General features: G+C 33.2%; 1 protein-coding gene across 2 annotated transcripts in view; it reads right to left on the bottom strand.

Annotated features, from left to right (window-relative positions):
- LOC149654233 (uncharacterized) overlaps window positions 1–12,412 on the bottom strand; it is a 74,474-nt gene that overhangs the window by 17,613 nt on the left and 44,449 nt on the right. For both annotated transcript variants that reach the window (XM_089845681.1, XM_089845682.1), the window contains exons 3-6: window positions 2,738–2,794; window positions 1,848–2,120; window positions 1,437–1,715; window positions 799–1,059 (exon numbers count right to left, since the gene is read on the bottom strand). In XM_089845681.1, coding sequence (XP_089701807.1) covers window positions 799–1,059; window positions 1,437–1,715; window positions 1,848–2,120; window positions 2,738–2,794 — 870 coding nt within the window. The remainder of the gene's footprint in view (window positions 1–798; window positions 1,060–1,436; window positions 1,716–1,847; window positions 2,121–2,737; window positions 2,795–12,412) is intronic.

The following is a 12,412-nucleotide window of genomic DNA, read 5'->3' as shown; positions in this document are numbered from 1 at the left end:
GATACCCCATGACAGATAGTAACGCCATTACCTGCTAGAATGAAGCTTAATATTCAATAAGACGATGTTGAAGGGCCGTTATTAAAGAAAAAATAAAGTTCCTCGCATGAGAAATTATCGCCTTAAATATAGGGCTATTGTTTTTAAAATTAAGTCTAAATACCCTTTGGGCATCAACTTTTAAAATGCCCAAGGGTTTATACTCAAGCCTATACAATTATTATTCAAAACTATACTTTCAACTTTCAAGGTTATGATAGTATTTTGATAGCGTGTTGATGCTCAATTTAGAATGCGTATTGGAAGACTACCCATACTACCTACCGGAAAAAGGGGTATATTTTTTTAAATACTTATTTTTTTCTTATTTTCAATTGTGTTATCAGTAATTACGAATTGATTGATATAATTGGATATACGCCCATCTTATTTTTAATTACGTCGTTAAAACTAGCGTGGAATTGTGATTTTGGTTTTTAATTTTTAGCGTGCATTGTTTAAATGTTGGAATTAACATTTCCTGTGGTTGGTTTGGTTTTTTGTGTTGAAAAAGGGGTAATTAAAGGATGAGTAAAATGCAGAAATAAATTTAGGAGTCCATCAGATAATTACCATAGTTTGACACCATTTTTAAAATATGTTAGGGGAAGCTACGTATAATGCCGTGGTGAGGGCTTTTGTCATCTAATTTTGAATTGCCTTCTGCTCAATTTTGATATTTTTAAGTATTTAAAATAAAACTTATGGTAGCTGAAATATAGAGTGGAAAATCCAATATAAAAGAGATCTGTTTCTTACCGTCAATGCAGGAACCTCGTCTGACGAATGTCCTATTTTCCTGCTCTTTAAGGGTCCCCTCTAACAATGATTGACTGTCATCCGGGCTAATAAAGCAAATGGACTCCGTGGAATCGAATTCGAACGCTCGACACGTGAAATTTGAATAGAAGACGCAGGACCGTTCGCACTCTTCTTTTGTGGTGGCTGTGACATCAATAACCATGTGTCCATGTACGACACTTTGGCCTTCAGTCGGTATAAATTGGCACTGGGTTGGCTCTGTGATATGTTTAACAAGAAAAATTACGATTAAGTAATTGCATAAGTTTATAAGATATGTTCCATAAGTATGTCACTACCCATACTTCGTAATGTTAGAGGCTTAATGAGAGCTAGTTCAAGAACGACGTGAGAATTGACTACACTCGGTTTTGCAGTCCATCCTCCTCTTTAGTCTGTACTAAGCCTTTGACAAGGCCTCACTACGCGCCGCTTTACAAGAATCTATGACGTTTCACCTACGTCACTTCATGACAAGCTCTCATTAACGAGTGACACACTTATGGAACATATCTTATAAACTTATGGTAATTGCGTTAGCGATGAAATTTCGAATTGAATATAAATAGTATTTTTCTAAATAAAATGTTAATTACCTTCTATGCACTGACTCTCTAAATAATCGACAGAATTTACGGCCGATTTCTTGAAGGCTTCCGGAGCCGTTCTACGATCGTATCGACTAAGGACACAAATTTCGTTGTCCGGTTCGTACCTTGCCGAACGACAAACAAACGTACTCTCATGGGCACACGCTTCCAAGCATTTGTCCCTCGTTCCGACATTCTGCAACGTTTTGTCATCGTAACCGAATAGTTGCGAACCAGAGACACGATCAAAAGCCCATTGCTTTTTACACGTGGACATTGAGGACTCTGTATTTAAACAAATAGAAACAAAAAACAATTACAAATGTTAGATAATGGTATTTCCTTATTTCTGTTCCGGCACCGATTACGATAACACCGAGTGATTGGTTACTCTCTTACAAATGAAAGATAAATTACCATTTAAACAAAACTTCCTCTGGTACGTCCAACTGGGATTAGGTTTAACATCTCTGAGCAAAGCTTCGGCGTTAAATTTAAGAAACAAACACGATCTATTTTGGTGATCAACGAAGAAACTTTGACACCATTCCTCCTGGTTACAGTAATCGTAACACTCGGTGGGTGACGCGTTATCGAATCTTTCCAGAGGGTAAGGAGGGTCAGTCTCCGGAATAGTGATTTCGATACCCGCTGTGCGTTCGAACAGCGTTGAACTTCCTGATGGACACCCTATGAAAAACATTCAAAAATAAAAATCAAATCAGGGAGCTTATAATCAATAAAGGACAGGAAAACTGAAGGGGAAATTAGGGTTCAACAAGGTTAAACTAAATAAAACAGAGCTGTTGTTTAAAACTACGCGTGATGAGGATGAATATTGAATTGATTCGTGTTCCAATAAGCTCAAGATTTTTGGGTTAGACCGGTCCTCTTTAGAATTAACAGTCCATGATAAATTTGAATTAACATTAGTCACGATTTATTTCGATTACGTCTGCGCATGTCGACTTTCGTTTCAAACATCGCATAAAGAAAACTTGAAATGTCGGAATTTTTAAAGGGATAGTGTTACATAATTTATTGGCCATTTCAATATGAAAAACAAACCCTAACTAGTGTTATATCATTAATTTTTAAATCATTCTTAACTCGAAAACAGTGTCCCTTAGGGCAAAATGTCATAGAACATTTTTGACTCAAACTAGCTCAAAGAACACCCCCCTTAATTTACGCCACTCTTATCTGAAAAACCATGTATATACTAACGCGACAAGTTCAGCTTCGAAAATAAAATTGACACTATTCCAATAAAGGTGGTGCATGTCGTAAAAAGTTGAAACACTTACTCGCTAGGACGAGGTCGATGGTTACGGTTGCGAGCCCGAGCAGCAAGGCTAGTTTCCCTAGAAAAAAAAGAGAAACGATATTAAAAAAAAAATCTCACTTTACCGACATTTTCCACAAATCTGCTTAAGCAAATAAAAATCATGGAAAAATTTCCTTATGGGAGCTATTTAAATATTTAAATGCATTCGGGAGAAAAAATCTACGTTGGCCCCGCTACCTACAGTCAAGCGAGTTCAATAGTATCACCTCGTCTCTGAAGTCTAGACCTTGAAAAAGGGTTTTTTGCGTGACATTTTTGACGCTTTGGTGCGAATTAAACTAAACGGGTATCTTCATGGTCCAACTGTAGGACAAGCCGTGAAATTCTCCAATTTTAAATAGTATTTGCATGTTTGGGTAACTCGAGGTAAATAGGTCATTTTTGTTACTTTAAATAAACACCTAAGCCTTTTACGAGTAATTCTTAATGTCTATGTTATGATTAAATAATGATTGGAGAGATTCAATTATTGTTTTATCCATGATGGATTGATTAGTCTATGGAATATTTTTAAAGGGAATAGTGTTAATGTCGCAATCAAAAATGAATATTTTTGTCTATTTTTATTAGACATTTTGTTTGACCACCTGGTTTCCGGTATTATGTGGAGACAAAGACATTCTATAAGGATTTTATTAAAACAATAAAAATAGGAGACCATGGTTTCCCAACAACAGTCTTTAAAGTTGCTAGAAACTACCACTCCCAATTTTATCCAATGGAACATCTTTGAAAAAGGTGTATTAATTTACTTTTTATACACTATTAAATAATTTTAAACTAATCTATTAAAATACCCAGACGGTAAAATTAATACGCTTAACATTAATTGGAACAAGATTAATACGGTGTTTTCTAAACCTATTTCAATACATATATTTTTTTTTTCATTTCGTTTCAATTTTCATTTCAACCTTGACATTCTGAGTTATTGTATCGCGATCTTTTAGAAATTCCATAACAAAAAGATTTGATTTGAATTTTTTTATATATAAGAAAATTACAGAGCCCTCAGTTTTAAAAATTCGATAGAAGCTCTACATCTAATTCTATTTTTTACAGAACAACTTAGACGGGTCGAGATCTTTTTTTATTTTATTTTTCTATCTTATAAGAATTTTCTATTCAATAGGTAATCTTTTTGATGACCATAATGACGTTTGTAAAAGAAAAAAAAATCAAATATTAAACTGAATGCCACAACACAATAACTCTTAATAACATCTTGTACCAAGATACTATATTTTCGGTTGTAACGAGTAGCTAGCCATACCCAAATGATATATGCTAGCAAATAATATTAATAAAAAAATTCATTTTTCATTATGTCGCCTATAAAGAACATAACTTGAAAAATAAAATAAAAAATAAAATCATGTTTTGTACTTTTTCATCTTTTGAAATTGCATCTTCTTTAAAGTCTGCCGACTGCATTTTTATTCTTGGGGCCACACAACTGACCTTTATAAAGGACCATATATTTCATACAACGTGGCAAGGCCTAAGGCTACTATATCTATGGTAAATTACAGGGCAAATACAAGGCTACATAGATGGTTGAACCTCTTTTATATTAAAAAAGGTTTTTAATGTTTTATTTCTGTTAATTACATAGACCGAAAACATTTTTTGATAAGCTCCCAAAACTGTCAGAAGGATATGTATGTTATTGGTTCCAGACGCCTAATAATATATATTCAGTGGTCGTCAAGTCATTGTTGAAGTTTTATACAGACGCGATGTGTTGCAAACAAATTTAAATATTTTTTTTATGATATCAAAGATGTGTAGAATAATATTGTTATTTTGCAAAACCCATTTATCTGATATTTTTTAGCTGAAGAAATTAATTTTAATTAATATTTTAAACATTCCTGTAATTTCCCTGATAATTCAGTAAGAGTAAATTTAATTCAATTAGAGTGAAATTAATTAAAATTTCAAACATTTCCCTGCATTTCAAAATTAATTTTCCGATATTTTCAAAAATTTCTATAGCCCTTATTAATAACGAAAAATTATTGCAATAAGACAAAATCAGACCATAAATTAAAATCTAATAATTATTAGTTCTACCCTGAAAAGTAAAATAATAATAATAAAAAAATCACTTCCATTTTTTTATTATTAAATTTAGATCGATTTAATCAAAAGGATTTTTTTAAATCAAATATTTCATGGAATTCAGGTGGCATCCCCAGCTGTTCCATTTACACACTGCCCCTTTCATTGTACTCTTTTGATTCCTTTCCCCATAAAAATAAACTTTTTGTATCTTTCAAAGATCACAACACAATTCGTGAAAATGAAAGTAAACTGATAAAAAAAACGATTTTAACAAAAGAAGAAAATTCAAAAAAAAAAAATTCTTCGGATTTTGAAATTCTCTCAAAATTGAAAGAACTGGCTGTGGTTTGCCGCTACTACTCGCGTAAACTTTTAAATTAAGTTTACCTGTTTTTCACACTCACCAAGTTCACTAACGCAATGCCAAAAAAGAAAGCGTTTTTTTGTTTGGAAACCAAATTTAAAGTTTTGGATAAACAGAATTTTCCTTTGAAACGCCTCATTAAATAATAGGCCGAGTTAATTTTATTTACATTATATTTTGCGCCACATCTGCTGGCCTATCACTTCGTTAGAAGTCATTTCATTTTCGTTATAAAAACTATAAAATAGTCAATGACCCTTACTTATCAAACCACAATAAATTTAGTTATCATAATGGAGTAACTATTTTTTAAAACCATATCACCATTAAAATGTTGCCATATAATAATAATAATAACGAACCATAATCGTGTTTTTTAAAATAATTTCTTATACGGTACGCTGAACTTTCAATTAAGTTAATTAGATTTAATCGTGAAATGAAACTAATCGAGTTTGCGATTACTTTTTGAAAAGCAGCGTATTAGATAATTGAAAGTTTCACAAGGTCAGAGGTCAAAGCGTTCCCGGTTCCCTTTAAAGGTCTACAGAAAAGGTTTTCACTTTAAAATATTAATTTTTATTCGAAAGATAATAATTAATAATGAATTTTATATTAATTTAATTTAGAATTATATTTTTAACTATGTATCGGTATGAAGCTTAAAGTGAAGAATTCCACCAACGTTTTCTAGTCTAACACGTAGGCCTAATTCGTAATGTAGAGCTAAACAAAGTGTATGAATCCAAAACTTAAAATCTTCACCAACGCAGGTTCCTCGAACTATGCAAAGGCGCCAGAATAATTAAAATATTTCTCCTCAAAGCTTTAATTATATTATAATCATCAACAAATCTCTGATTTCCGCATACCCTACTATAATTTGAAGCACCGAAAAATGATTTATATACGTTTTTGTCTAATTTGAATAATAGCTCGAAGGTAAAAACAAGGTAGGGAGGGATTAGACTTTTCTTGAAGAAGACGGCTTTGAAAAGGCGTGGTTTCTGCCAATTATCTCTCCGTTCATCTTGATTTTCCTGGAGAGCCAAAAGTGACCATCTTTCTTCTATAGATCCGTTTTTTTCTTTGATTATTCTTTTCCGGTTCTTTTAAGTCTGCGTCTTCGAGTCAATCCAGGATTAAAAAAATAAGAGGAGGATTTGCCATGGTAGTGTAGATATTATTTTACAAATTCTTTCATAAATGTTTAGTAGGGATGACCCTCAATGGGTGCGGTTCCTATTTTTTTTACCAAACTTAATTTACTTTACTTTACCCCTTTGGGCATGCATCCAAATTTTTTAATGCCTCTGAAGTAGCTACCGTGGGTTTAAAATAATTTTCGTTCTAACGGAAACGATTAGTTGTAGAAAAATTCGTAATGTTTTGATTAAAAATTCTGAAAGTCCTATTTCCATGAACTTATAAATATATTAGATCATGAAAGTCGTACTATGGGAAAATTCTAGTTTTCCTGACTTTTATGACAATTTTTTCTAAATTCCCTGACTTTTATAACAAATTTTTCAAAATTCCGTGACTTCAATAACAAATTTTTCTAAATTCCTTGACTTTTAAGACAAATTTTTCTAAATTCCCTGACTTTTATGATAAAATTTTAAAAATCTCTCACTTTCATGAAACACATTTCCAAAATCTACTATTTTTTCCACGTATTGTGGCAACCTTTGGAAGGTATGGGCAGACATAACTGACTGCATCGAGGCGAAAAGTCTGTTTGAAACGTTTAAGTGTGTACAACCAGCAAGTTAATTTATAGTTTATCGAAGTATACATATAAGAATCATGGCAACAGCATATATTGAAAAGCAATAAAATGCCACGAAGGAATAGGACGTGCACTTCAACGATGCAAACACCCAGCTTCCTTTAAAAAGAATCCCGTCGTAACAAGAGAAAATATTTTCTCTTGGTCGTAATTGTACGTTTTTAGAATCTTTGGACTAACTTACAGTGAAGAACGTAAACAGTTTCGTCTGGTATGATATTATTCTTTTACTTTTAAATCCCAAAAGATTCCGAAGACGTACGGCTTTTGTATTTTTATTAGTTTTTAAGGCATCAAACAGAGACTGTGTCCAAAGCTCGGAGACTGGGACTGGATTTACTCAAGTTTTACTTTAGTGTTTAAGAAAATCTTTCTCAAAACTAGTTTAACTATAATTTATCGCCTTCTTTAAAGTCTATTTCTTAATCCCTGGCATTTTCTCTGGTCGTAATTTTTACGGTTTAATTGCAAATAATCGATATTTTATTGGAAAATTTATTTTCTCGCAAAACGTAATTGCTTTAAAGAGGCCGCATCGCCAACAGGATGCTGCATGATTTAACATAAGTTCATAAGATATGTTGCATAAGTTTGTCACTGGTTACAAACTGGAACTTATCATGATGAAGTGACGTAGGTCATAGATTCGAGGTTAAGCGACGCCTGGTGAGGCACTGTCAAAGGCTTAGTAAGTTCAAACTAAATAGGAAAATGGAAGTCCTGCAAAAAACAATTCACTCATCGTTCTCTCTTGAACTAGCTCGAGCTGTAAGTCTCTAGAATTACGAATTTGTATACTTATCATATAACATACTTATAAACTTATGGATGGTTTTAATAATATAGATTTCGAGTAAAGCGGATTATAGTTTGAAGTGAATTTATATACTGTGTAGATTATATCTATTTTAAAATATTAAAGTGTCTATACGGGTTTGTATAAATAACTTGAAAAAGGTTTTTTGTGTGTTTACTAGGTTTTCACGTGACACGAATGTAATGAGCTAAACTTAAAAATGTTTGAGAAAAAAGGCTTAAGTAACAGTAACCTAAAACCATGTACAACGTTTTTTTTGACGTGGGAAAGAAAACTTTCTTATCTCATCCATCCATCGCCTTTGCTTCTTCTAAAATCTAAACGCATTAGGCTTAACAATCAACAATGACATTTACACGACAGAGTTAAGCAACTTAAGCTCCGTGAACAAATTTAGAGAATTAGGAGTTTGGTAAGAAGGTATGTACACAGATCGCTCCTAACCGCGCATTAGTGCCGCGATAACGTCGTAAAGAATATTTAAGCAGCTCCTCAACAGAAGCTTAAAGATAAAATATTGCTTGATATATTGTAACGAAAGAGTTCTGGAACCTAAATGAAATATATATGGAAACTTGTTTCCCATACTCATATGCACGAGACAATTGAGCTGTTCACGTCTACACCAATAATTTTCAAGCACTTTCCCAAAAATTTCTCAATTCTAAAACCAAAGAAATTGCTATTCGTATACTCGTACAAACAAAGGCAGGCGTGAATTAGTTAAACTACTTGTAATAACATTATTATCTCAATTTTCAATAACATATTTGATATATTATCTATTTAACACGCTCGAGACTAGATATATATTGCAAACAAAAAGCCTTTTATATAAAACATTCCCAACTCAGAGTACATTAAAAGCAAGGCCTTGGAAACACCACTGGTACACCTTTCACATCGTGTCAAGTATAACTGCATACACAATCTAGGTGGTTGTTGGCCCGATTCAACTATAGAGTAGGCTATTAGAACGGCAGAAACAAAGGGTCTAGATTAGAAAGTAAAATAAAAACATTCCATACTATATAATTTTGACATGAAAACAAAGATATGTTTTTTATGTCCAAAATCTATTTTTATATCTAAAGAAAGTCGTGCTGTCGTTGATCCCAAGACTTGGATTGGATTGGAAAAACCGAAAAACCGACAGACCCTCATATAGAAATTTTATTATTTTTATTATTACAAAAATTCTTATCTTTTCTTACGACGCTTTTATTACTTAGCCTGTATTTGCAATACCAGCATGTAATATTCATGCCATACCATACCATGAACTGACTCTAGGCACGGTTCGGTCTTATCGGATGTTAAGTAATGTTGGTTCTCGAAAAATACATAAACCTCGAAACGTAAAGAAAATAATATCTCCGCTTCAGTTCAAAAAATCACGACCACGACTTCACGAAGCTTCATCTAGGTAAGTTAACAAATAAGCCGGATTTACGGTTGAAATAAGATATGGAAATATATTACAGACTGTATAGAAAGTGAGAGCTCTCTCTCAGTACTCTTCCACAGAAGAACAATTTGGGAGAAAATTGAATAGTAAATATTGGGTATTCATTGTGTTCTTTTTCCTGGGGTTGTTTTTCGAGGAGAACTACGTTATTTGTTATGGGCGCAAATCGTGCTAACGAGACTCGAGTGCGATGATGGAATAGTACTAGGAAGCCACACAGTAGTGGCACCCAATGTTAACTACTCATGGAGCGTAATATCGTTGAGGGAAAGTAGGTGCCATCACTCTATGGGAGTTAGTTAAATTATAAGGGATACTAGGCTTAAGGTAGAGATTTGTATACTCCAATGGTAGCTCCATAATTTTGTAGAATGATATATTGAGAGGACAACTAGGGGTGTGACCTAAGATGCCTCCTCCATTTTCAACCAAAATGGCGGTTGAGTGGAAGTCTATTTGGTTAATGCACCTGATTGGCTAACTGGTAACTGTAGTGAAGAATTTAACACTTTGTAAACTACCTAAAGATTTAAAGGTTAGTTTGTAATAAACGACAAGGGATTTTTGCTCTAAAACAACTTTCTATTGATAATTGCGGAGTTTTAATTAGCACTTTCGCTTCGAATTTTTTTAGATTAGTCTTTTAGCATTGTCTTAGAACGTCTCAAGAATGATACTTTTCAAAAAATTACAAGAAAACTCATATTGAACAGAGTCATTAAGCGCAATTGTGTATCTTCAATTATTCATCTCATTCATTTAAATCGCAGGAAGAATCTTAAAATTCAAAATTCCCAAAGCTATTGTTAAAAAAAAACTAATTTCGCATTCAAATGAAACGCATCCGGTCCCACAATCTATCATTACGGTCTCAAAGCAAGCCCACACTTAGATATAAAAAAATGAAATAATAGCGCATGGTCAAAAATATAAACGACTTATGAACAGATGACCTATCACGTATTTGAATAAATAAAATCATATCCTACAGCGAATCTTCCCACGTTAAATTCATACCACAGTCTAAAGCGGTAAGAACGCGTTCCAATAAACCTCGCGTGCAGCTTCGACCTCGGTATGAACTGAACTTGAGTTTAAAAACAGACTTGGCAGAAAATTTCAGACACGGCCAATTAAGAAAAGTGAAAGATACGTTTAACTTCTAGGTTTATATCATTTCGAAGGCATCTCTTTAACCCTTTTTGCTTTGCATTTATCATATCTCATAAAATTCTTTGAATTGGAACATCCGTCTCTACCCTAAAACCTGGGCCAAATTTTCACGAGCAAACGTCACGACACGTAGTTACTAAATAACGATAGAAAGCTAATGGGGTATTTTTTTTTTTAAAAAAAAGATGAACCACCACGTTTTGAATTGAAGAAATTGCATAAGAAATGGTCTAGTCCAACCCTTAATATGTCTTATTTTTACCCCAAAAAATGTAAGCTTACAATATAGTTTAACTCAACTAAAACATGTAGAAACATAAGGCAATCATACTCCCCATAAGTATACGGTATGTAATACGGGAACCTATCCCTTACAAAATAGTATTGTAGCGCCTTCTAGCGACATCAAAATCTTAAATTTAACCTGTATTTTTGATTGTACTACATGTAGCGATTACGTGTAATTTTTAAAAGCCTTTCTGTGGCAAAATTACTACACAAACAGCAGCTTTTATAGTGTTAAAGCAGTAAGCGGAATATAAACGTAATGCGATCTGCCATTCCCCTATAATAAATACGAGAGGAAAGGGTTTTAAATTATGTATCTTGATAGTGATACTCCGTTTTTCCTTCAATGTCAATGTTCTGTTAATTACGGGTAGATATTACAGCCGAGAGAACAATGACTTTGAAATGGATTTTATACCGTTTAAACCGTAGACAATTTTGAAAGAACGTTTGGGCTACTTCGTGCCCACCTTTAGCAACACTATTAAGGCAATAAAATAATACAAATTGTAATTACAATACGAGAAATGAAAAAGGCGCATAGATACGAGTTTTATTTATCTAAAGGCCAAATCTTGACGACCATCAACTTGAATCATTCTTCATCTTAATTTTTTTTTCTTCTATAGAATGCAAAACAGTTCGACCTTGCCCATCAAGTCTAGAATGGGCTGATGCTTATCGGTTCTGTTTTACCCCAAACCAAGTGGGGTTTCTTTTAAACGATTTGAAACGGGATTGTTTCAAGTTTAAAAAGTCAACGTTTAAGATCAACGGTTAAGCAATTAGACCGTTTCGAGATTTTGTAACTATTTGTATAAAATTTCTCAATTTTTATCATCAACCGGTAGTTTTGCAGGAAAAATGTTAAAAAAGTGAGGATGTATCTACCGTAACGAGAGGCCCTAACCGACTCGCGCTACTGTTAGCGAAATTGATGTATGAATTCAATTGTAATTGTAAAATAGCGTGGCGGAAAAAGGAAAATGAAAAAGGAAGTCCGCGTATCCGGAGAGAATGTTCATTAAGGTGGCAGAAGTCAAAGGTCAAACTTATTATAATGCATGAAGTAACTGTGTCTGTGATTGAGTAAAGGAAAACGATTGAAATAAACACCGGGATAAAATTATGTCTGCTATTGCGTCTGCATTTATTTAGGCCTATACAGGATGTTTCTGATAAGTCTGGTATAAATTAAAAGGTATGTTCTTTGGGCGATTTTAGTAGCCACTGTTTTCGAGTTATGATTTGAGTATTTTACGTATGACCCCTTAAATTAAATTAAGAAACTCAAAGACAATGATAATATAACTAAGGGATCGCCCCTAAAACACTCAAGTTTGCCTGAAATCAGCCAGATGTTTATTTAATGTTTTAGAAACTAATCTAATTTAAAATTTCATAAAACGTGTGAAAAGTGCGCCCAATGACCTTTTCTATGTTCAAGTAAAACTGAACTGAACTGGCGCCATTTAGAACGACTGCGATTTAATTCTCTGAGCATGCAGTAAATAAACTTAAGATAACCAACAATTTTAACAAGGTCATTAACAAAGAAATTAACAACATTTCCGGAATGAATTGAAATGATTGAGGAAAAGATTGCTATATAGCACCTCCCATATGTCAATTAAGAATTAAGAATTTTACCAAAAAAAAAAAGTT

This window comes from Phalangium opilio, unplaced genomic scaffold, assembly GCF_054372755.1.
Source record: "Phalangium opilio isolate 3A_F unplaced genomic scaffold, DU_Popi_V2 ptg000079l_1, whole genome shotgun sequence".
In the NCBI taxonomy this organism is placed as follows: Eukaryota; Metazoa; Arthropoda; class Arachnida; order Opiliones; family Phalangiidae; genus Phalangium; species Phalangium opilio.
Note: the sequence above shows the minus strand (reverse complement) of the source record. Positions and strands in the feature narration are given on the sequence as shown.